Source organism: Callithrix jacchus, chromosome 3 (genome assembly GCF_049354715.1).
Source record: "Callithrix jacchus isolate 240 chromosome 3, calJac240_pri, whole genome shotgun sequence".
NCBI classification, from domain to species: Eukaryota; Metazoa; Chordata; class Mammalia; order Primates; family Cebidae; genus Callithrix; species Callithrix jacchus.
In genome coordinates, this window is record NC_133504.1 from 126622117 (window position 1) to 126649098 (window position 26982).

The following is a 26982-nucleotide window of genomic DNA, read 5'->3' on the forward strand; positions in this document are numbered from 1 at the left end:
TGTATATCCTCATTTCCTTCCCTTCCTTTCCCCACTTGTGACTCAAGCCAGATTTCATCGAGCTATTTTTATAATTACTAAAATGCTGGAAATACAGCAGCAGGCCAGAAGCAAAGTAAAATGCAGCATCCAGCAAAAGAAAGAAAATCACGCTGAGTAACTGAAAGGCCATCTGCTTCTAACTGAGCTGTAGGGGTGAGGAAGGCAATCTGGGCTGTACTATTTGTGTCCTCCCCAAAACCATACCCACCTGCATGTTGTCAGTGGCATCCCCAAGCAGTCCTCCAAAAGTGATAGCATTAGTTACAGTTGCCAGATAAATGAAGAGAATTGCCGAAAGAGCTTGAATATTTAAAGCATCATAAAAATCGCTGGCAAAAAATGGTGCTTTCCTCTTTATGTCTTTAATTAGTCCACCACAGAACCTGGGCAAAGAGAATGCAAACATCTACTAAATGTAAAGTAAATGACTATAAAATGAATCAAGAGGTAACTCATTAAATCAAACATAACATATTTAAAATGCTTGAATCAGTGATAAGATACTACTTAACCACTTATGATGAAACCAGAAAACTATAAAGGAATAAATTTTCTTCTATCTTTTTATTTTTGGATCACCGAATTAGGTGTTGCATTTCCTAAAGACCAGCCAGTTGGTCTTTAGATAAAAGTGAACTATGTAAATACATTAAAATTTTTCATTGCCTAGAGAAAAACATCCAAATATGTGAGCAGATCATATAAGGCCCTTCATCATCTTGCCACCATATCCTTCCACCCTCATTCATTCATTCACTCACTCACTCATTTATTCATCATTCATTCTTTCATCCCATAAATGCTATTGAGCGCCTGCCCACACTCTGGCCCTTTTCCGAGTACTGAAGACACAACAGTGAACAACATGGGTCAAAAAGCTCTGCTTTCATGGAGTTTACTCTGGGGACCAAAAGGAGGTCAACAATAGTAATCATCAATAAATGCATAAATGCATAATAAATGAACATATGGATTATTCTACATTGAATAACTGTATAATAATAAATGAATAAATACAACACATAGTGATAAAAATCAAGAGAAAAACTAAATGGGGAAGAACATTATGTAGTACTGGAGAAAAGTGGTTGAGATTTTAGATAGAGTGGCCAGAAGAGGCCTCCAAGAAGGTGACTAGGTAAGGACCTGAAGGAACTAAGGGAGGAAGCCATGCAAGTGTGTGATGGGAGGAAATGCAGCTGAACCCCATGACAAGTGTCAGCAGGTCAGCTGAGTGACTTTCACATCTGTCTACTCACCCTCCCAACCAAACTTCTAACCTCAGTCTTCCCCAGGGCTTCTGCCTAGAATGCCCTATTATGAAGCTCAACACCTTTCTGAAGTCTTGACCTAGAACTTAAGGTTCATATTTCCACTCTGGGCTATTATACTTTATGAGGATTATCCATCTATCTGTCTGTGCTCCTACTGGATTTTAGCTGACTCAGTGCCTTGCTTCAGTTTTCTTAGAATTCACAGGGCTGTGCATGGTACCAAGCATACTGCAGACAATCAATGAATTTAGCAAAGGTGAAATATAAAAGAATGAAATCGATTCTGATTAAATTAAAAATTAAATTCCAGAACTCATATCTGTAGAAAAGAAAAGGATATTCCTAATGAAAATAGTTTACAAAAAAAAAAACTATTCAAAAAAAGGTAGGAGAGGAGAGAAAAGAAGATTTTGTGTTTTCTATGTTTTGAGAATAAAGGAGAGGGGAATAATATCCCGTCAGTTTGGAAGAGAAATCCAAGTGGGTCATCAGGAGAAGGAAATAACTTCATTTCATTCAGATTCAATTGCATATTAAAATGACATACATTTTCATTTTCAAAAACCTTGAAGTGTTTTTTAAAAACTGTATCTTTATAAAATAAGTATCCCATTTAAAAACTTACTTAATCCCCAATAAAAGAAAGAATCTAATGGTAGGGAAAGAAGAGTTATCATGGAAAGAAATTAGCTGAAGTAATTTACAAAACCTGAATTCCCAACTTCAGGCTAAGGAGGCAGAAGAGTGAGAACTCATTCCTGTATCATGTTCCTCACTTTTGAATACACATACAGGCAAGAAATGTAATTATGAAAGCCAAGAGGTGAAGGCTGGTACATCAGTCAGTTCTCTGCCATCTCCCTGACCCTAACATGCCCACAGTCATTCCCCTCCAGTCTTGCTCGCTTTGGTGCCAGCCCTGCCACACACCAGGCACTCTGTTGCAGTCCCACCCCTACACACCCACCACACCCACATGGTCTGTCTCCCATCTCCTGTAGTACTTTCCTCAAATGTTGCCATTCTCTGTAAGGCCTTCTCTGGACACTCTATCTAAAACTGGAATACAGTACTCCCATCCCCAAAGTCCCTACTTCTGCCTTAATTCTCCTCATAAAACCATTACCTCATTTACTAATTTGCTTATTATTTACGTCTTGTCACTATAATAAAAGACCCTATGGGAAGACAGCATCATTTAATTCACTGCTATATTCCCAATGCCTGTGACAAATTGTTATACTGTAAATATTTGTTGGCTGAACAGATGAACAAACTGATGAATAAAATGCTGACAGAAAGATGAAGGGAAATTTACACCTAAGGAGAATGTCGTCATGAATGGCAAAAGGAACTGTCAGTTACCGTCCAGTTCGCTGCAATTCTTCACAATCCCCATGTCCTCCTCCTCCATGTCCTCCATCATGGGGCGTATCCCCATTCATCTGAACATTCTCTCCACCTGAGTACATATTCTTTCTAAGCAAGACAACAGACACCAAGAGCATATTAGTTTATTTTATTCATTTGCTTCTTAGCTGTATCATGCACTGGCTAACGGAAAGATGGAGTGAAAATCCTTAAGGTGAAAGATCATTATTTCTTTCTGCTGCCTAACAGGCAATTCTTTAAGTGTTGCATTTAGAGCCAACACAAATGACTGGATGAATGGGAAAGCTGAATTAACTGTATATCTTATAAGAGGGAAACTGTTTCAACTGGGAAAAAATATTCCAGAAAATTATTTCTCTTCAACTACTTTACTCTATTTTTTAACCATGTACATCTACAAGGACTCATCTTCATGTTTCCAGATATACAGGGAGTCCCCAAATCCCCCAAAGAATGTCTGTGATACATTCCTATGTAGTAATCTGAGATCTCCAATTTATAATAACTGAAGAATGTCATACCCATAACATTTATTTTACAGTGTCGAGGAAACGTGAAGCCAAGGCACATAAGTGATCCATTTGGGAAAATATGTCAAATTAAGCAGGAACCTGAAAATATTAGAGCAATAGGCTGACCTCACTTTTTTTTAAAACACAATCTCCTTCTCAGAGTCATCCCAGCAATTGAAAACTATCAACTGGCTATAATTTACCTTTTGTCAGAGGATGGAAGACTCTTAGGAGGCTCTATCCTAATCGCCGGATCCCATTCCCCAGGTGGAAGGACAATGACTTCATCTAGGAACTCATCAATACCAGCAATCAGGTCGTGCCTGTCTTTTGCTTTATAAGCAATGTCATGGAACACCTAAAGAATAATAAAAGATGTGCTCATTCAAAGAGAGACCTCTGCACATGCTTCACACCATGTCAAGCCTGAAGAATGCAACCCGTAATAACAGCCATGCTCTCATAGTCCCTATTATTCAGTCTGTCCCCCAAAAATACAGGCATATGGATTCTAATTTCAAAGAATAGAGGTAGAGGCTTGAACAAAATGCTTTGTTTTCATGTGGTTTCTTTCCTACCAATAATGTAAAACAACATTGCCTTTCTGCTCCCACTGGCATGTACCACTACTAATACAGTTGCTATGGAAGTCAGATTAAAATGGTTTGGAGAAACATACTAAGAGTCATTCCCTGAAATAAAAACAAGTGGGATAAAAACTGCTCATAACTCAAGAAGGAAAAGTTCAAGCTGAATGTTAAGATTAGGTTAACACCCAAACACTGAGTTCTCAAACATATAAATAATGTGAGATATTTACAAAAGAAAAATCTGGGTTATATTGGCAGCACATTAGTCAAAGGGCCTTGAATAGTAGATCATCTGCCTATCTTTAAGCAAGGAAACAACAAAACCATCCAATGCAGCAAGTGTTTCATATCTTTTATACAATCTCCAAAGAAAGAGGTTCCAAAATGTACACAATCCCTCCTGTCAATCGTTCCATTTTTCTAACAGAACTGATGATCTGAAATCTCTTTATACATAACCTAAGTCTTTCATACTTCGTATGTCAAATTCTTCAGTCTTCAGAAGAGAAGATGGTCCCTGTTCAATACCCTTACCTATTCTTAAAGATTTCGACTAAATCACTTCTCTTGGAAAAGAATTTTTTAAGCTATCAATTAAGTAACATTAATGGTCTGGGGGTTGTGGGGTTGAGGGAAGGGTGACACAAAATGCCAGCACCCTTTGGTGGCAGATACAGCCACCCTTGACTTTATTTTAACCTTATTTTCTCTTGCTACTTCCCATGACAGAGGCTGGAAAGTCACAGATTCACTTCCTAGCCAACTGTGCAGATAAAGATGAACAGTTCCAACCAATAAGATGTAAGAAAAAGGCTGTCTGGGAAAGCTTTAGAATACCTGATAAAAGATGAGATACAGCTAGCATTACCATACCATCCTTCCTACCTTTAATACAGATAAGATGAATATAGACAAGATGACTCGAGCTGATGGTAGGCAATGTCGTTTTACCATACTGACAGGAAAAAAAAAATGCCATTTTAAGACCATAAATTTAGCAAGAGCTTCAGCTCTTGATTTATCATTAAGCCGTTATGTTAAAATAACCCCAGCAACTACCTACCTCCAAACTTCCAAATAAAACCCCAAATTGTTTGAGCCACTCTAAATCTCACTTGTTAAAGCATTCTTAATTGAAATATCTTAGGAGAAAGTATTTTTAAAAAACAGATAAATTACAAAAATGCAAAAAATAAAATGAATCCACTGAGATGAGTGAAATAGATGTTTCCTTTAGGGAAAAAAGCAGCATAGCCATAAAGCTTTTGGTCCCAGAATAAAGTAGCTACCTGAGTAATTACCACAGGGAACCTCTATAACTAAGGGGAAAAGTACCCCATTCTCCATTTAACACACAGAAAAAAAATGACAAATCAAGCAATGAAGCAAAAGCAACATATTTGGGGAAATAGTAAGCCAGAAAGATCCAGGAGCAGCAACTAATGATCCTCTATTCTAACAGTATTTCTTCTGCTATTAGGAATAGTTCAGAGTTTTATCATATCTAAACTACATGTAACAACATCCAGGCTGTTATGAAAGTAAAAGCGTCCTAATTCCAAAGTACTCTGCCATAATGGTTGCTAATGCATTTTTAGATGTGTATCATTCCTTCCCACAAAATAGAAAACAATAAAAACATGTGCTTTCTGATACCTAAGGAAAAATGCATTATCCATTTTATTAAACATTATTTTACAGAACCCATCATTTCTGAAACATAGTATATAAGGATTTGAATTCACAGAATCAGTATATTAAAAACTTCAATAGATAAAGTTTAAGTCAATACAATGGCCTCGAACTTTTTTATTTTGAGAATGAGTCTTGCTCTGTTGCCCAGGCTGGAGTGTAGTGCCGTGATCTCAACTCACTGAAATCTCAGTATCCCAGGTTCCAGCAATTCTCCTGCCTCAGCCTCCCGAATAGCTGGGATTACAGGCATGTGCCACCATGCCTGGCTAATTTTTGTATTTTTAGTAAACTTGAGGTTTCACCATGTTGGCCGGGCTGGTCTCGAACTCCCGACCTCAGGTGATCTGCCCACTTCAGCCTCCCAAAGTGCTGGGATTACAGGCGTGAGCCCCCGTGCCTGGCTGACCTTGAAACTGTTTAAAGAATATTTAACATATATCAGTTTTAAGACATGAAAGTGTTTTGCAAAAGAAGGAAAAATATGTTTTATTCCAACAGAGTTTAGAATCCCTTATGAAACCAAAATGCATGCCTTACTTTTTGAAAACCATATAGGAGTCAGCTCATTTGTCTCAAATGACTGTACCTTATGTTATAAGGAAGTCTAGTAATCACATAATTCTAACTAAATAAATTGTGACAGCCAATTCACAGTATGAAAACAACACAAGTAGGGCATTCACAGAACTCCATCTTCCTGATTTCCTACCTCATCAGACATCAAGGTGGCAATGGCTCTGCCAATCTCATGGTAGGATTTGGCTTTCCCCTTAGGACCTAAGAGAATGAACAAGAACCTAACAGAAAAGGAAAAAATTTCATCAAACTCAACATACATAAAACTGAGAAATGTTTAACTTAGTTCATAAAAAGGTTAGGTTTAGAATTCACCTTTAAAACAAAGGTAATATTCTTGGTAATATGAAGAATACTCTTTTGCACTATTGCAAAACACAGTGCAATATTTATTTATTTATTTATTGTTTATTTGGCGGCAAATGAGAATCTAGCATATAAATCTGAGAAGCTTCTTCGCTGAGCAGGAAAGGTGCATTTCAAGCACTTTAGAGGAATCATTCAATCTTTCCTTTTTAAAGCTTTTTTCTCTCTCCATTTCTACTGACTTTTGGAATCTTTGGAGCAAACCCATTAAGCACAGTAACTGAAGAGACAGTACATCTTTACATTTTTCTGACTTTTCCTTATCCAATATGGGTAATGACAGATTATGGGCTCCACAGTTTTAAGAAATATTTCTACTCAGAAGTGACTGGGATTCAGCAAAAACCAAATCCTCTACAAGTAAGCCACATGCTGACAGCCAAAGTAAGGACAGAGAAATATGAGAGAAATTCAAAATAAAGCATCATTCACAGACAGTCAAAATTCTTTTGTGGGTGTCCTCTTGTCATTTACCAACATTTTTTCTTCATAATGCACAAAACATTGCTCCATAGCAAACAGGTCCTGAAACATGCAATAACAAACTTAAACCCACCTAGGTTCACCTCTAATCGTGTTGGAAAAAAAATCCCTCACTGATCACAGAGGGCCTTTGCCCTTGCAGCGTGTCAGCACTGAGGATGAGGGTATCTGATAAGTAAATGAGTAAGAAAAAACATACAAAAAATATACCAAAGGTGACATCAGATAAATTCCACCTTGATATTTATCATGTATCACCTAATGGGGAGACAGTGAGGACAATAAAAATGAAAACATCATAGGCTTGCCCAGCTTTTAAAGCCTGCAAAGCATTTTACATTCATCACTTTACTTACACTTCCATATGACCCCCTGCAATAAAGAAGGTATCCTATTCCCACTTAATGGTGAGGAAATTGAGGCTGAATTAGGTTAAAGGAAGAGCCCCGATCTGTGCCTAGTAAATGACAAAGGGCAGATAGATAGGTACTCTTACCTCCTGTTCTTTTCACCACATATTTCTGCCTAATATTACCTGCCCTACTAATATACCAAGTTTGTGAATTAACAGAAGTCCAACAATGGCTTCTATAGGTCACCCTGGGGAAAGAACTTCTGGATGCTTAGCTAGGAACAAGAAATCTTACGTAAGATTTTTATGGTACCAGAAATGGCTTGCCACTTTGCTTAGCCAAATTTTATTTATTTATTTTTATTATTTTATTTATTTTATTTTATTTTTTAAGACGGAGTTTCGCTCTTGTTACCCAGGCTGGAGTGCAATGGCACGATCTCGGCTCGCCGCAACCTCCGCCTCCTGGGTTCAGGCAATTCTCCTGCCTCAGCCTCCCCAGTAGCTGGGATTACAGGCATGCACCACCATCCCCAGCTAATATTTTGTATTTTTAGTAGAGACGGGGTTTCACCATGTTGACCAGGATGGTCTCGATCTGTTGACCTCGTGATCCACCCGCCTCGGCCTTCCAAAGTGCTGGGATTACAGCCTTGAGCCACCATGCCCAGCCTGCTTAGCCAAATTTTATACTTAACTTACTTATCTATATACCTCACTTAAAATGAAAAAGAATTGACAGTAAATACTTTAAAATATGTTTGGGTCTGTTCCAAAATGCTCTTGAATGTATAATTACTTTTTTTAATTATAAAATTCAACCCAAAAGGGATTGTAAAACCCCAGAAATAAAGAATGTAAAAAGGTGTCTGAAAGTTTGAATACCGAAGTTTTATACCAGAATAATCATAAAACCACTTAGCACTTATTTGATTAGAAACCAGTCCTGGAGTAAAGCAGCACACTCACTTCCAAGTGTTACCATAGTAGATAGAATCAGCAGACACCAAAGGCTGTTCAAGTATGAAGGAAGTCATTATTTGAATTGAATTTTAGTTCTTCTAACACTGAAGTTCAATTGACACTAGAACTTTTGTTCCTTTGAAGCTGGATCCTAATTATAAGCCACTATGTATAGTATTATAAAGTGCTTCTTTAGGACCATAAAATGGATTTTTCTAAAGGAACTGATCACTGATTTGAGTGCAACATACATAAAAAATATTTAATGTTTAAAGCAAAATAATGCTTTAATCCCATTAAAAAACACAAGTACTAGTCACATTTCTTAATTCCTTTTGCCTGACTACAAATGGCCATTTTTCAAGACAATAAGGGTGCAGGTTTAGGGAAAAAGGAGCAGATGGTGTGCTACAAGGGAAAATATCTAACACCTGGATCCTTTACTTAGTACATTTTTAAATAATGGATTTATTTTGCTTCCATTTTTTATTATCTTCATGTATCTAAATATTAACTTTTCAGTAATACATATCCAAAACTTTCCCAAAACCACTCTGTATCTCTTCCTACCTCTCTCTAGCACTTCCATCATGACTATAGCTTGCAAATACATATTATGGAAATGTATTTACCAACTGACACGAGTTAATTATCAGGTTGACTATATGGCAACAAAGCCAAAATACTATCTTGTTAGTGAGAAAACATTCTCAGTCATTAGTAGTCCTCAAACATAAACTTTGGCAGGCGATGAGCACTCCCATAGCTGACAGAGTAATTGAGCCTCCAAGTTACAGCCTAAGAGATAAGGACAGACATTTTCTATAAAATAATTACTCTTTGTTCACTGCCAAATAGTACCGGTTGAAGAATGAAAGGAAGCAGGAGATCAATGCTGTCTACAACGATAGCAATAAACCCAGTGTATGAGAATTATATTGGTTCAGTAACCCAGATATAAAAGTAGTATTCCTCTTTCCTGGGTAGTGCAATTTTTATTTTTTAAAGAACATATTTCTTCATTAATAGAATAACACCTAGTGCCAAACCATCATGGTGGACACACCAGTTAAAATTTTCACATTACTCCAATCAGGAAAAATTCAGTCAATCTGCCTCCTTAAAATGATGCATAGAGACAATCCAAGCATCGTAAGCAGCAAGAAACATAACTTCAAGCCAAAAATGTCATCTGGAGGAATGGAGACCCTTAAGAAGCTTCTAATGTGGACTGCATTACTGAAACAGGAGGAGACATCTGAGAAAACTGAACACAAGACAATCTAGCAAGTTGAAGTTCCCTCTGCCTGAAATATGTTTTCTCTCCTTTAACCTTCGAAGAAGCAAAAGCTGTTACAACTTTTATAATTGAAGTACATCCTGCCAAACTCAGTTTTTATAATGTACTGAAAATTCCTTTCATGACCCAAGCTGATTTTTCTCAATGGACAGATGTTATTTTTATCCAGAAGCTTTTTTCTTTATTAACAAATTAGAGTAAACATCACGTTTGTGTGGCTGCAAGGGCACAGCTTACATTGACAGCTCGGAAAAAAAAATTATTTATGTTACTAAGTTCTTTTTATTCACTCAGAAATAAGTCAGAGTTACAATTTTTAATCGCATCTAATTATCTGAAGACTCTTCATGAGGCCCTTTTCTACTTTTTTGAGTTTTTCATATAGTTTATTATGCCTGGGGAGGATGCCTCCAGCATTCTCCACAACAAAAGGAAGTATTAACCAATCTGTGTCCAGAACCGATGGCCTGTACTCACATTCACAAAATAATTATAGGCAGAAACAGAGCATAATATGAGAAAAGGAGTAAGCCTTCCTAAACCATTTGATGTTTTCAGAAAAGATGTGCACCCCCATCTTTCCTGATACATCACAGTTATTTCCAGCATAAACTCAGCATGTACCAACCCTTTATATCCTTCTAACAAAACGACAGGGAATTCAATAACCCATTATTCATCTTTATCAGCTTTGGAAAATGTAGCTTCCATAATGAATTCATGAGGACCACAAACCCACCATAACCAACTGCATTACACACAGTAAATATTAATAACAGCTAGCAATTAAACTGGTGGATGTGACAAAATTTAACTAGCAGGACCTCCATCCCAACCCCTCTAATTGTTTTCTTAATGGTTTTGACAATTAACCACAAACTACTACTTTTAGATAAATAATTATTTGTAACATATATATTACCTTAAGTGCTAAGAGGGTAAACATTCTAAATTTTTAACACTCTAGACCTTACAATTGCCTTATATGTGCAAATCAAAGATCACAAAAGTACAAACTAGGGTTTCATTCTTCTTTATGAGAGAACCCTAAAACATTTTATTCTAATCCATTTTAGAATCTCCCCAGACTCTCCCTAAAACTCTTGCCTCAGATTCAGAAATATATCTAAAGTTCTATTCCCAGCACTGATGCTGAATCTTCCCTTTGCCTTCATCTCTCAACTGCAAAATGGTATAAGAAGAAGATTCATCCCCTATATAACTAAAAAATATGAGTGAGGCTGGGTGCAGTGACTCACGCCTGTAATCCCAGCACTTTGGGAGACTAAGATGGGTGGATTACTTAAGGTCAGGAGTTTGAAACCAGGCTGGTGAAACCCCATCCCCATAAAAATACAAAAATTAGCTGGGTGTGGTGGCATGCACCTGTAATCCTAGCTGCCCAGGAGGTTAAGGCAGGAGAATTGCTTAAACCCAGGAAGTGGAGGTTGCAGTGAGCCAAGATCATGCCACTGCACTCCAGTTTAGGTGACAGAACAAGACTCCATCTTACTCATATATATATACATACATATATACATATATATATATATACATACATATATACATATATATATATATACATACATATATATATATATGAGTAAGTGGCAGCTCTGTGGACAGACATAAGATGACAGCAAGCAGCCGGGCGCAGTGGCTCATGCTTATAATCCCAGCAATTTGGGAGGCCGAGGCGGGTGGATCACAAGGTCGAGAGATCGAGACCATCCTGGTCAACAAGGTGAAACCCCATCTCTACTAAAAATACAAAAATTAGCTGGGCATGGTGGTGCACGCCTGTAGTCCCAGCTACTCGGGAGGCTGAGGCAGGAGAATTGCTTGAACCCAGGAGGCGGAGCTTGCAGTGAGCCGAGATCGTGCCATTGCACTCCAGCCTGGGTAACAAGAGCGAAACTCCGTCTCAAAAAAAAAAAAGATGACAGCAAGCAAAGTGCCTGCAAGATAGTAGGAAAATCATAAACACATCCTATCATATCACCAAAGATCAAATAACACAGTTTGTTTGCTTTCACATGAATGTTAAGAGGGGCCCCTACATTGGTAGACATCCACCCAGTTGATAGTCATTAGCTGCAAGTGGAGGCCTAAAATAGATCAAGCAAGTAACAGAGTAATTAGTGAAATTTGTGAACTGTACACAAGAAAGGGGAGCTGCTGGAGCCATACTTCCTAAAAGGCAGATGGTAGTAATACTGTTTATTAGAAATGGTAATAATCATAACAGCAGCAGTATAACCTTCCTCCACCTTTAAAAGGAAAAATGACCATAAAAAGATGTGTGCAAACAGATTTTTCAGGTTTTCTTTCAGTACAACAGAGTAGCATGCACGTCAAAGCACATCCTGAAGTGTAGATGCTGTCCCTCACAATGCCTACCACATTCCTTGTGGGATTTGTTTTATTGGATTTCACAGGATGCAGCCATTATAAATGGCCCTACATTACCTACACAAAAAAACCTAATGACACTCCTTACTCAGTGATTATAGCTTGTACTGGTTCAGAGGACAGCAAATGGTTGAAACTATTTCCAGGAAAAATGATAACATGCAAGGATATATTGTTCAGATTATTGCCCTGAAAAAGTCTCTAATATTATTGAATTACATTGTTTTGAATTGCTTGGCTCCTTTTGCTAATTTAAGTGATACTGTATTTTACCTTTACACTAGCCCTACCTTCCAGAATAAAAGAAAAAAGTCAGTGAGCCAGATAGGAGCAAATGACAAGCAGGATACAAAAATGGTCATGATTTGCTACTCAATGCATGCATATTATTGTTAAATAAAAAGCCTTTTAAAGTATTTTTTATTTGTACCTTCTAAAGAAAAATGGTAATAAAAATGAAAAGCCAAGAGCAATTTTCTTTAACACTTCTCAGCATGTTTTTTTTTCTTTCAAGCCCCAGTAAAGTTAGGCCAGAGAGACATAAATAAAGCCATAGGGGCACGGAGCTGGACTTCAGCCATTATCTGAGTCAGCTGTTTGCCAGGTGACTGTACAGATAGAACCACAAGGCTCAGCTGGAATGTTTTCAAGCAAAATGCTATGTTACAGAAAACACAAATCATCATAATCCTATTAACTGAATAAGCTATAGTCATCTCCTTTCTGCTGCTATTTGTCCAATAACAGCCCTATGTATCATTCCTATTTTAAGTGTCTAAGAAATATCAAAATGGGTTAAAAAAATACCTGTATGATGTGGAAGAATGTCCTTCGATGTGCGAATTGAGAGACCTAGAGAAAATTTTCTCTTAATTTTCTTCCTAACTGGCTCTAAAGAAATCTTGAGACTCTTTACACTGTTGGTTAATCATGCTCAGACCATCTGAGCTGAGGAGGACACATCTATCACTGAGGAGGATTCAGGGTTCTTCCTGCTCACATGAGGAAACCTAAAGGAAATTCACCTGTCCTTGCCCTGGAACCCACAGAAACAACTCCCACCTCCCACCCCGCAAAAAAAGGTTCTATTCATATGATAATTTTCTGTCAACCTAAAAACTACAAGTTTTCTTTAAACTCTTTTGCAGCACAAATTTAAGTGAAAAATGAACTTCAGTCAACTAATGGCACTCCCAAGTCAAGCTTTCCAACTTTGTGGAGCTCAGTTTCAGAGGCAGATGAAATGACTTCTCAGGTACTATGCAGTGAAATGAGTATGTGATTATAATAACATTAATATACTTCATTTTAAAACAAAAATTTTTGACATAACATATAACAGCAAAGTATGCAAATTTAAGTATACAGCTTGATGATTTCAACATATATAATATGTGTACATAAACCTACTACCAATTTTCTGATAAAACACAGAGTAAATGAAAGCAACTATGACCTCTGAACCATTTACTAACTATATGACCTTGGACAACTTACTTAAATTCTTAGACCGTTTTTCATCTGTAAAAACCAGATAACTATAGTTTGTCCCTTAAACTATTATTGTAAGGATTAAGTAGAATAATCCATAAGAAGAACCTAGTGCGTTGACCAATAAACCATTATAATTGCTATTGTTATTACTATATCAGTGCAAAAAATTTGATAGTATCAAAGTCAAACAGTCATTATTTCAAGTTAAACATCTCCAATGTGTTTGCACTAAACATTTCCACATTCTATTGATTCTCTAGCCTGAGAGGGAGGAGATAACTCTATTAGCACATTGTAGACCCCAGCAGGTAGGAGAGCAGCTTACCTTGTGGGCACAGGAACTTCAGTCAGGGCACCCAGCATGACAGCCTGCTGTAGCCTAACAAAGGCAATGAAAGGAGTATCCAAAAAGTCAACCTCCCCAACAAGCACATTGGAAGCTTCTGCATCACGTGGCAATTTTTTCATGAACTTATTCTTCAGCTGCATGAGAAGAACCAAGAAAACACAATTTAGTTCCAGAGAGGGGAACAAAAAGAGACATCCCATGTATCACTCACAGGAAATTCCTTTTTACAAATCTACATACATGTTCTAGCTGGCCACTTCTCTATTATGTTTAAACATTCTATTATAGTAAACATTTACTTGGATTCAAAAATATTGGGGAATAATCACATGGTTTACATATAAAACAATGTATCATACAACTCCATTCATTTATATATTCATTCACTCAACAAAAACTTGTTGAAAATCTACTGTAAGCCAGGCAATACTATAAGCCTTAAGAACACAGGGATGGATAGACTAATTACATGTCCCTCTTAGACTCATATTCCCATAGGGGAAAAATAAAATATAAAGTGCTGATAAGCACTAAGTTAAAACAGGTTAAAAAAAAGATACTATTTTAGAGAGGGTGATCAGGGAAGACCTCTGAAGAAATACATTTGACACTGGAGTAAAGATACAAGCTATGCAAAAATCAGAGCAAAGAATATTCTAGGCCAAATGGATGGTAAATGCAAAGACTCTGTGACAAGAAGCTGTTTGGCAGTTACAGGAAAAGTAAGAAGCCAAGCGTGGCAGAAACTAAAGGAGCAAAGGAGAGAAAACAGTAGCCAAAGAAGTTGCATAGGTAAGGGGTGAACAAGATTGTAGGGCACAATAGGCCACAATAAGGAGTTTTGGAAGTTGCAGGCAGGAATTACCTACCAAAAGCCCAAGTAGAAAGATGGAGTGGAACAGGAAGACACAAATTTGAGAGACATCACCGCATAAACAGTATTTGGTATCATAAGGCAGGATGGCACAATCCTGGGTGTGAGTGTAGACAGAGCAGAGGGGTAAGTCCTGGACCACTCTAACTTTTACAGGAATAAGAGAAGATAAGCAGAGAACACTGAAAAAGAAGAGGAAAACCAGGGCTTCACCAGCAGCCGGGTGAAAGAACAGCTCAATAAGGAGAGTAAATCAGTTGAATCACAGGCTGCTGAAGGTTCAGTTAAGATGGCAGCTAAGAAGGGACCAATGAATTTGGCAAGATGGAGGTGCTGGGGATCTTGATAAGAGCTGTTACAGTAGACACCAGGGAGTAAAGATAATTATTTTGAGAAATGTTGCTACCAAAAAAAAAAGCTGAGAAATGGGAAAGCTAGGGGAGGAGGGAATAAAATAGATTTTTTTAAAAATATAACTATTGTATTAACAAACAATGCTTCTTGATAGCAAATATTAAGGAACTGGTTGAGAAGTGAAAAGATTCCATCAAATTTCTTATTTGGATAATATAAATAAATAAACATATATTAAGATCTACCAACTTAAAAAAATGTAGTTAAAACAGTCATAAGGCAAAATTTCAGCATATTAGAGAAATATCATTTTAATTCATGGGTAAGCCTTTTTGTTTTCATAGTCCTCACTTTTTTTTAAATTTTACTTTAGCTATATACTATATCCTGCATTTCTCCGCATGTTATCCCTCCCCACCTGCCCCACCCCCTGCTGCTCCTTTTTAATTACAAAGGAGATGGTGATAGCAGAAAGAGGCTGATATTTGATTTTGAATAAAAGTTATTAAAGTTTGAGTAGAATGACTTGAGATTATCTAAACATTACTAGTTAACAGTTTATTTCATTTATCTATGACTACCTTTTCTTCAAAAAAAGCAGATCATTGAGGACTTCTATGATTTTATTTCTTTAATTTTTAATGCATCATTTTCATGAAGAAGGAAAAATCTGACCTGATTTTGCCACTGACTCAATGGTATAGTTTGTCAAATACTTTACAATACCTTTTTTTATCGTACTTTAGGTTCTGGGGTACACGTGCAGATCATGCAGGGTTGTTGCACAGGTACTTACATGGCAAGGTGGTTTGCTGCCTCCATCTCCCTGTCACCTATATGTGGCATTTCTCCCCACGTTATCCTTCCCCAACCTCCCACCCCCGACTGTCCCTCCCCTAGCCACCCCCCACCAACAGACCCTAGTGTTTGATGCTCCCCTCCCTGTGTCCATGTGTTCTCATTGTTCAACACCCGCCTATGAGTGAGAACATGTGGTGTTTGATTTTCTGTTCTTGTGTCAGTTTGCTGAGAATGATGGTTTCCAGATTCATTCATGTCCCTATAAAGGACATGAACTCATTGTTTTTTATGGCTGCATAGTATTCCATGATGTATATATCTATCATTGATGGGCATTTGGGTTGGTTCCAGGTCTTTGCTATACAATACTCTTTTTAAAGTTCCCTAGACTTTTCACCATGACTTTCTCACAGCAACCGTGTAGTTAGGACAAGTCTTATTATCACATTAGAATAACTTTTTAAAAGAAGCTCACAAAGTCCAAGTGTGGAGTGGAGATTAAACTCTCATCTCTTTCTCTTTGCATCTATCATATTTAGTTCCAGCATGTTGAGCACCATGACAAAAATGATTGCAAAGGTACAGCACTTCTCTAAGCAACAAAATATGGCACTTTGAAAAGCAAAGCTAAAATTACTTTTAGCCCTCATGATCACAGTCCATTTTTTCAGAACTGTCTTAATGATATAAAAACTACCACATATTTGTAAAAACGAAAATAGCATATTAAGGGGCCAGGTCTGTGTGAGCCCTGCATGAGATGGGAGTGGCCTTGCGCAGCTGCAGTAGCACCGGGCGAGGGGCCTTCAAACCGTCAAGGATTCTTCCGTACCTCAAGGAGATTTCTGGCGCTGCTTTCCTCCGTCTGCCTTTTGCATGAGCTACCAACCATGAGCTGGGCTGTGGGAGTCCTGCCCACCAGCGAGAGAATAGGTGCTGCAAAGCTCATTTCCTTCATGGGAGGCTGGCTCCATGTCCCCACCAGGCTGCATGCATCCTACTTGGGGGTGGCTGGCCCTTCACTCCCATTTCCAAGATGGTGACTGTCAAGTGTGAACTTGCCAGGAATTTTACTTTGGAGGAGGCCACTCATCCCAATAAGAGCTCCATTATAGGAACTGGATCAGTTGGCATGGCCTGTGCTCTCAGCATTTTATTAAAAGGTCTGGGCAATGAATTCGCCTTTGTGGATGTCGATTAAAGCAAATTGAAGGGTCAGACAATGGATCTTCAATATGTCAGCCCTTCCTTAAAAATGCCAAACATGTTTTCCAGCGAAGATTACAGTGTCACTGCAAAGTCCAGCTTAGTCATTATTGCAGCAGGTGAACGTCCGGCAAAAGGAGAAACGCATCTCCATACAGTCCAGTGAAATGTGTCCATTTTTAAATTGATGATTTAAAGTACTATCCAGTACAATCCGCACCACAAACTGATAGTGGTTTCTAATCCAGTGGCTATTTTAACTTAAATATCCTGTAAATTGAGCGCATTTCCCAAAAACCATGTTATTGAGAGTGGCTGTAATCCAGACATTGCCTGTTTCCGTTTCTTCATTGGGCAAAGGCTTGATATCCACTCTGAAAGCTGTCATAGGTGGATCCTTGAAGAGCATGGGGACTTAAGTGCTCCTGTGTGGAATGGAGTGAGTAATGCTGGCGCCCCTCTTGAGGATCTGAACTCAGATAGAGGAACTCATAAAGATCCTGAACAGTGGAGAAAAGTCCACAAAGAAGTGATTACCTGTGGCTACGAGACAGTTAAAATGAAAGGTTACACTAATTGGGCCATTAGCCTATTTGTAGCTGATTTAACAGAATGTCCTTTGAAGAATCATAAGAGAGTGTATCCAGTTTCCACCATAATTAAGGGATTTTATGGAATCAATGAAGTATTCCTCAGCATTCTTCGTATCCTGGGACAGCATGGCATTACAGATCTTATGAAGATAAAGCTGTCCCCTGAAGAGGAGACCCAGGTGAAAAAAGAGTGCTGAAAGACTCTGGGAAATTTAAAAAGAGCTCAAGCTTTAAAGCTGTTTAAAGCTATCAATCTGAGGATTTTTTGTTACTTCCTTTGGTAACAATCATTTTATTTTTTAAATTGTTGTATTATTTTCGTTTTATACTTTTCCCTGAGAAAAATTTCAAAAGTACTTGCAAAATAGAGTATGTAATAACAAATTCCTGTTTATCAACCACTCAACTTTATCAGATTTTACCCTTATGCCATGTTTGTTTCAATCTTTATTTTTAAAGAAAAATCCCACAACTGCAGTTGAGTACATTCCAACTCCACTTCCTTCACTTTTCCCCGAGGGTTCTGAAACCAGTGTTTATTCTTCTCATGTAGAATTTATTATAAATGTGTATGGGCATACACATGATATAGTATTGTTTCTCAGGCATTTAAGCTTTTCATAAATAGTATCATACTCAATGTATCATTCTTTACCTTGTGTTTACGTTTGTTAACTCAACATCATGCTTTTGAGAGAAATCCACATTGATGAAAGTAGCTCTACTACATTCATTTGAAGGGCTGCATACTACTTCATTGTATAAATATAACACAATTTATACATTGTACTATTAGGCAGTTATAAATATTTCTGCAGTGTTGCAATATGCAAAATTTTTGCCTTATGATCTCAATATTTGAGCTTATTTAATGTGTATACCTAAAAGAATAATTCCTGAGTTTTAAAGAAGTTCCTCCTGGCTCCTAGCTAAAGACTTCATGACTAAAACACCAAAAGCAATGGCAACAAAAGCCAAAATTGACTAATGAGATCTAATTAAACTAAACAGCTTCTGCACAGCAAAAGAAACTATCATCAGCGTGAAGAGGCAACCTACATAATGGGAGAAAATTTTTGCTATCTATCCATCTGACAAAGGGCTAATATCTAGAATCTATAAGGAACTTAAATTTACAGATTTCTTTTTTTTAATGGGAGATATTACAGCACTTTTGGAATGTAAGTGAGAATGGTCTAGTAGAGACAGATTAATGCTGCGAGATAGATAGGTGTAAATGCAGAAGAGTTTAAGCATCTTTAAACTATTGACAAGAGACAATATTCACATCACAGGTAGAAAAGTTAGCTTTAGATAGGAACACAGAGAGTTCATCAATACTAACCAGGGAAAGCAGACTAGATGGGTACTAATGGGAGTACCCATTGGGAGACTGGGAGATTTGGTGGGAGGACAATGCAGGCTTCTTAGGATTTATTTTTGCAGTGAAACACTAGGGTGCTAATCCTGAGGAGGAAGAATTTGTGTCGGGTTTTGAGAAAAGAAGGCACAAACTGGTTTTCTTGGAGAATGAAGGCTGCTTAACACAGTCACTTTGAAAGCTTATAGGTGTTACTCTGCAGCACAATTTAAGGAAGATTTTTCAACAATTGTGGAAAAATGGAGATAAGAATTTTGGAAGACCATTCAAAAGACACAGACTTCTGATACATACTTATGCAACATAAATGTCCCTCCCCTCAAATCAAAAGAACCATAAAACTTAATATTTTCTATAACTGATTATTGTGAAGATGGAGGTGTGAGGCATGAATGCATTTTTCCATTAATAAAAAGGTTACACCAACATTTTCAACTTCCATTTCAGAGTTCTTAATCAGGGGAAATAAGCAGCATGAGAACTAATCCCTAAGCTCCATCACTCTCTGTAGGATTTTTATAGATTTTTTTTTTTTTAATTCTTCATATAAGAAGAAAGCTGTGAGGCAAAAAAGCAAGGAACTTAGGGCTAAGAATTTAGTGTAAACCAAGAAAAAGAAAAAGAAAAAAAAAAGAGCAAAGACAAGGTATATATAACTTACATGCTACAAACAAAACCACTTCTAAGCAGTAGGGAATTTTCCAAAGTTTCTCCCATCAATCCTTGAAGAAATGCTAATATTTATAAAATTTCTTTTTACATCTTACAGATATGAAAAGAATAGACATGGGAAGGGTCTAAAAAAAAACATCAAGTTGCCAAAATTGTTATTATTACCTAAGGAAGTTGCAACTATAAATTGTCCCCTATAACACAGAGCAGAGTGTGGAATATGGTCAAGTGGCCCAAACCCATACAAAATAACATTTCTAGAATAATCTTCCTCAAACTCTCTCCAGAGAGAGTTCCCGCTATTAACATGGAACACAAAGCTCTCTAATAATCTGACTTTACTTCCCATTTTCTCCAGCAGACTCCTTGCTCCAGTTAGGCAGGTGATCTGACCATAATCCTCTTCTGTTTTATATACTTACACTCCTACACTTCTTATCAAAAATTGCCTTTTCTTCATGTATGCCTTTTCTAAACAGCCTTTAGAAATCAGCACAAGACTTTCTACCATCTCAGTCCAATTCCTTGGTAACTTCCTAAATACTCATTTCTGAATCACATTTTTACCAAAGTATCTTTTCCCCAAGTTTCACAAGGGTAAGAGCAGTTTATTCTCCATTGTACCAAACAATTGCTTTGCACATAATTCAGCTGTAATAAATATTATAAAGGAATGGATTCTGTAGCACTAAAAATCAGACCAGAAGACCATAAAATGCCAAAAAAAAGAGAGGATTTTAAGGTTCAACCTGGAACCTACTAACTGGATTGTCACAGCAACTACCTAACTCACAACACATGCAGATTATCCCACAGTTGATTATATTCTTCCATAAATCATTTTACCAGTTCTGCAATCACTATACCCATATTCAAAATTAAGGTATATACATTTTAAGGCAATAGCTAAGATAAATCAATAGCAATTCTAAAAAGTATGTGGTCCCTGAAGTACCCCTAGCACTCAGTCTTTGGTTGGCTCTTTTCTATCTAACACACTTTACCTGGGTGATCTCATCAAGTCTCATGCCTTAGATACCATCTGTATGCTGATGTCACACATTTATATCTTCAGCCAGGACCTCTTTCCTGAATTCCTAGACCTATAACACCACCACTTGGATTTCTAATATGCATTTCAAACTTCACATGTCCAAACTGAGCCCTTTCGCTAGCCCAGCCCACCCCACCCCCGACCAGCTCTTTCTGTCATCTTTCCTGTCTGATTAATGGCAAATCCATTCTCGCACTGCTCTAGACACAAACCTTGCTATCATATTCACCTCTTCTCTTTCTCTCAGACTCCCATATCCATTCCATCAGCAAATCCTGTTGAATTTACATTCAAAAATATATCCAGAATCTGATTATTTTTCACCACTTTCATTGTTAAAAATAGTGAAACACCCTTCTCCATGTTATACTTATCTCTCTCCTGAATGATGGCCTTGGCCTCTTGGCTGGATTATCTGTTGCTGCCCTTGCCCCAAGTCTATTCATCAAAGCTGGCAGAGCAGGCAAATTAGGAATTCAATCATGCCACTCCTGTGCCCAAAACCCTCTATGGGCTTTTCCATTCCAGTAAGAATGAAGCTAAGGTCTTCATGACAGCCACAAACCCCAGCATTAACTTGTTGCCCATCAGCTCCCTGACCTTGTTTCATACTTTCATACTTCCTACTTTCCTACTGAACAGATGCTTCGCACATAATTCAGCTGTAATAAATATTATGAACAAATGGATTCTGTAGCACTGAAAATCAGACCAGAAGACTGTAAAATGTCCTCAAAAGTTAGGATTTGAAAGGTTAAATCTGAAACCTACTGCCCACACTCTACCCTCCATGTCCTCCATGATCTTCTCCAAGTCCACACTCTATACCCTCTATGTCCTCCTTCAGATACCCCAAGCACACTTACCCCAGGTCCTTCACACCTGCTGTGTCCTCTGAAAGGGATGTATGCAGGGCTCCCCCCTTCACTTCCTTCCAATATTTAATTAACTTACCTTCTCATCAGAGAGGCTTTCCCTGGACACACTAAAATTTTAACTCCCTTCTCCCCACAGATACTTCTTACTCTTCTGCTTTATCTACCTTGTACTTACTGCAATCAAACATACTGTTTTCCTTATCATCTATATTCATTTTTGTTGAAAAGTTTTATTTTTATTACACTGCAATGTAAGCTCCCTGAAGGCAGAAATATTCATTTGTTTTGTTCAGTGTTGTATCCCTAGTGCTTGAAGAGTGCCCAAGGAGCTGAGGAGAAAGGTTCATGAATATTTGTTGAATGATGAGTGTTGGTTATCATTTCTGCTCTTTCCAACAATCCTTCCTATATCTTCTCTTAAAGAAGTAGGTTCTACACATCCCAACGAGGCCACATACATGGACAAAAGACCTAGATATAGCCAATCTTAGTAAACTCCTCTCCTAACAAGAGTCATTGGTCTACAGGATGGAGTCAATTACAGGGAACCAAACCTTTGGGAAAAATCAATATTTAGAAGTGTAGAAATCAACACATTCCCTTTCAGCTGAGGTTGTTCCCTATCATGTCGAAAGGGCACAGGACTGTCCACGCCAGGAAAGAGTGAGGTCAGCACCCAAAATGAAACCATCAGAATCAAAAAAAGAAAAATGGATGAAGAGAAAGGCTCTTGAGTCCCCAGTCTCAGTCAGTGACATCCTGCAGCTTGTCTGTTCTATGAACGCACCAAGAATTCTTCTCAGTTACATAAGCCACTAAATCCCCTTTTGGGCTTTGATTAATTTGAGGTACATTTCTATCAACTGTAGAGCTCAGATACAAAAGTGTGTTTGTCAGATAAATGTGAGGAACAGCAGGTTAAATAAAATTAAACAACTTTCTATACTACAGATTTTTTTAAACTTTAGTATACCTAGGAATTCTTTATCTCCTACTGGCAAATAGATAAGGCACCTTATGATATGGAATCAGATTAGCAAATTCTGCTTTGGACAGAAATTTTCTCATCTTCCATCTAATCCTACTCTCAACTGTACTTAATTGTCTTCAGACTATATGGGTACCTACAATGTTCAAAGTCTGATAAGAAGAAGACACTAGAGAACAGACACCCTGTAATGCTGCAATTAAAAAAAGAAACATAAATATATGTGAAAAGTACACTGTGGAATGGGAGGTCACAAGACACACCAATCACACCTAGTAACGGAGTTCAAAGAAGGTTCTTCCCTAAGTCAAGTTTAAAACTCTCCCATAATTTTGGCTCATCAAACACTGATTCACATATGTTATCTTTTCCAAGTAACCCAATAACATCTGATAAAGGAAAAAGTAATGGCTAAAGTATGAAAACCAATTCCAGGCTTATACAATAAACTGTAAACTGTAATAAAATACTAGAAAAAAATGTAAAGATTAACCCAAAGGTAAACAACACCAGGAAACATAAAACAAATAATAAAAAACAAAAGTAGAATATATGGCTTTCAGATCACGTTGAAATCACTCAATAAATGCATCCAGATTGAATTCCAAAGATAAAGTTGAACATCCCTTTCGAAAAGATCGTAAGTTGCTTCTTAAAATAACCAGCCTGGATTTTATGCAGGGCCAACTACAAGAACACACGGAGTAAAAAACAAAAACAAATTTTTTTTTTTTTTAAAAAACAAATTTTTGTTTTTTACTCCGTGTGTTCTTGTAGTTGGCCCTGCATAAAATCCAGGCTGGTTATTTTAGCCAACCTAGGCTTCAGAGGAGTGAATTTCAAATAGCCGCCTTGTGGAACTAGAATTATTAAAAAATACTTTGATTAGTTCACTGATTTTGTGACCTTTTTGTCTTGACCAGGCTATTAACACCAGCTCTGTGAATCCAGATGCTACATTCTAGGTTCCTTTTATACTAGCCTGGATACTTTCTTCCAGAGTAAAGTCATACTATAGTTATTCAGAAGTATACATTTTACCTTCTGCTATAAATGTTTTATCTTATAATTTTTTTAACCTTTCCTACTTTCTGAGTGGTTTTCTAACAACAACTCAGTTATCACGGTATTAGCATAAGAGGTCGCTTAACTTGGGATGACAGTTGTATGTGATGATAGAAAAGTTACTCATACACAAGTAATATACATCAAATATAGCTATTTTTAAAGGTTAGTCTTTCACACTCCACTCAGGTCTTAGATTCTTCTGCCTTTTATGAAAGCAGTTAGCATAATTTTTTTTTTTCCAACAATGTAATTTTTACTTCCTGGACTGCGGGAAGGGTACCCCCAGTGAACAAAGGAAAATACGCAAATGTATCCCTTACACATTTGGGGTTGTCATTACTGCTGTGTCTGATCTCCATTGGCTGGAGCCAAACCTCACAATCTAAAACTCGATTCGCTAATAACTTAAAATTTTCTAAACAGGTAAAAGCAGTGGAGAGCTGGGACATGCCAGTGAGCACGTCTAGCAGATACCTTGGTTGAAGTCCAAGGACACAGGTTTTCTATATGGGTGGGATAATCATATGATTAATATTATATACTCCTTCAAGTTGAACGGTAAAGAAAAATAAATAAAGAAATAAAAATTTTTAAAAATATTATGTACTCCTAGCTTCCTCATCATCACTCTCAGTCCTGCAACATCACCTGTAGGTCCAGGATATTATATTATTACCCAGTCACTAGGCGGACATTTACACTCTACCTCCTTTTTTCTCTGCCATTTTTCTGCATGTGTTAAAATAAGAGCACCAATAATAAAGTGTTATTTATAACCAAGAATACTCACGATTTGTCCTTTAAATCTGATTTACTAGAATGTTATCCTGTAGGCTCTTCAATGTCCTTGCTATAAATGATATTTTAACAACATCTAAACTTGAGTGTATTTTCTCATTCTTTTAATAAAGCTTACACCCCCTGCCCTATTCTATACATTATCTTTTCCCCTCCATGAGAATGATTTTAATCTTCAAATCTGTACCTGTTTTCTATTCACCCTGCCTTATGTCCACATGCTAACATTCATCTGTTTTCCTGGGCAAAGATATTCTTTCTGGCATTCTTGCTGTTCCTTCCTCTTTCCATTTCTTCTTCATAGCTTATTTTCTCTTCTTTCTGTTTATTTTTCCCTGCCCCTCACCCTTCCATTGTTTTTGGGTATTTTCAGCTCTTATTCTTTCTCAAACAAACTCACATGGTAAGCTCAAAATCATTTTAGGTCACCCAATTTCACGTCCTTCCATTGCAAAAGATATCTCTATCAGTAGTAAAGTAAGATCACCATATCTACTGGTTGGCCCATAACAGTCCCAGTTTACCCTACCGTCCTGGCATAATGACTAATAGCACCTCCTTTCATTCTCAAAAATGTCTTGGTCTAAAAGAAAAATTATTATGGTCACCCTACATGTTAATCTCACTGACACTGGCTTTTAGGCCAAATAATAGTGTTAGAAAATAATTACATACTGTAGAACCTAACATTCAAGAAACTCAAAAGTGTAAGGGAGAGCCCAGGTCAAACAGCATCTTACTAGGTCACTTATGCTCTCTGAGTATGAATTTATTCATTTACCATACGCAAACAACAATATTAACTGTTAAGGTAGGGGAAAAGTGTTCTCTCACCTTACCATGTTTCTGCCCCTGCCTATTTATTCCTCTTGTCTGTACCTCAGGAAAGGTGGCCAATCTTTCCTGAATTAGAGTTCAATGGGACTAGTGCCTTGAAGACAGGAGGTAAGTTGACTTCTTTCTCTTACAGTAAGACAACTAAATAGAAAAAAAAGAGACTTGACATCATCTATGTGGCTGGTTATATAAGTTGACTTGGAGTCTGCTTCATAGGCCCAACTATATTTCTCTATCCTGGCTGGTGTCTCTGAGACTGTGAATCCCAAGATTTAGATTCTGTGTGGATGGTTGTGAGCCTATGTACGTGGTGAACCATATTAAGACTGAAATTCAGCTTCCAATCTGCTTAATTCCAGGCTGACATTAAGGTGACCTGCGCCTAATCCAAATGCCAGCTAAAAACAAAAGATATCATCTCTGAAAGAAGATGATATCATCTAGAGTATAAAAATTATATCTACTATGGATATTTTATATCTGACATTTAATCAAAAGTTGTTAAACATGACAGAAGACAAGATCAATTGACTGGAATCCCAAGGCAGGAAAAAGCAGAACTTAGAAATAAGAAAGGAGAGTTATATTCTGTGGTTATAAGACACAGGCTTTGAAATAACTTCCTATTTTTTAAATATTGATTTCAAGATGGGAATTTCAATGGAATCTATTTATAAAGCAAAATAGTTGTCCTAGAGATTAAAATGTGTATCACTGCCTTGTTAAAGTTAGTATTATTCATAATATGAACACATGACATATCAAAACTTGAGAAATGCAGCTGAAAATGTGCATTCAGTAAAATTCATGCCCTTAACTGTCAATGTTACAAAAAGAAAAGCTAAAGTCTAATGGTCTAAATACATTATCTCAAAAAATAAGAAAACAGCAAAATAAATTCAAAGAAAGCAGAAGGAAAAAATAATAAAAGAGAAGAAATTAATAAATTTAAAAACAAATATATAACACTGCTCATGTTGTTTCATAATTTGAGTGACAATTATATAGGTGTATTCACATTGTGAAAAATCATCAGTTAGACATGATTTGTGCATCTATGCACACCCAGATGTGTGTTGTACTTTAATAAAACATACTACAATAAATTTCTTAATAAACTGTTATTTCACTGCAAACATGGCATACATGTAGCATTCCTTGGCAGAAAATCCTTAAATGAAATAAAAGACAGTGAAAAACTAAAACCATATTTCACAGCCATAACATATATTAAAGATTTTTATAAAGATTAGAAGTTATATAAATGTGCACACCATACCCAAGCTATGTCCGAGGAGATACAATCCTGCCTTTAATCTCCAATGGCAATCAAATTCCAATATTCCGCTACTCTAGACAAATAAAATATAACCTTAGCAATTATATTTTTCTTAGATTAAAATTAGACTTTAACAAGGGCTGGGATGAAGAAATAGGCCATAAAAAACATCCATGTGAAAATTTATCACTGGGGCAGTTCTGAAATAGGTTTCACCTACCAAGAACTGTATGTACCTATGTGGAGCACACAGTCGCAAACTCTGGGAATCTGAAAGCATGCTGGCTAGAGACCAGTACATTCCTACAACTGGCTTCTTTAGTTAATCAAAGGCTGTTCCTATCCACACCCTTCCCATACCTTCAAACCCCTCTTATTCTATACATGGGGAAATAGAGG

The 26982-nt window shown here is 37.1% G+C and overlaps 1 protein-coding gene and 1 long non-coding RNA gene across 41 annotated transcripts in view; one reads left to right on the forward strand and one right to left on the reverse strand.

Moving 5' to 3' along the window:
- The window catches only part of LOC100394691 (uncharacterized), a 119346-nt gene extending 96057 nt beyond the window's left edge, over positions 1–23289 (forward strand). Inside the window, exons 4-5 of the long non-coding RNA XR_013533086.1 lie at positions 13106–13212; positions 16369–23289. This is a non-coding gene — a long non-coding RNA (uncharacterized LOC100394691). The remainder of the gene's footprint in view (positions 1–13105; positions 13213–16368) is intronic.
- The window catches only part of SLC4A4 (solute carrier family 4 member 4), a 498924-nt gene that overhangs the window by 127904 nt on the left and 344038 nt on the right, over positions 1–26982 (reverse strand). For all 40 annotated transcript variants that reach the window (XM_078367118.1, XM_078367121.1, XM_078367115.1 and 37 more), the window contains 5 exons: positions 13777–13934; positions 6215–6302; positions 3424–3578; positions 2682–2795; positions 251–425 (listed from right to left, as the gene is read on the reverse strand). In XM_078367118.1, the coding sequence (XP_078223244.1) occupies positions 251–425; positions 2682–2795; positions 3424–3578; positions 6215–6302; positions 13777–13934 (690 nt within the window). The remainder of the gene's footprint in view (positions 1–250; positions 426–2681; positions 2796–3423; positions 3579–6214; positions 6303–13776; positions 13935–26982) is intronic.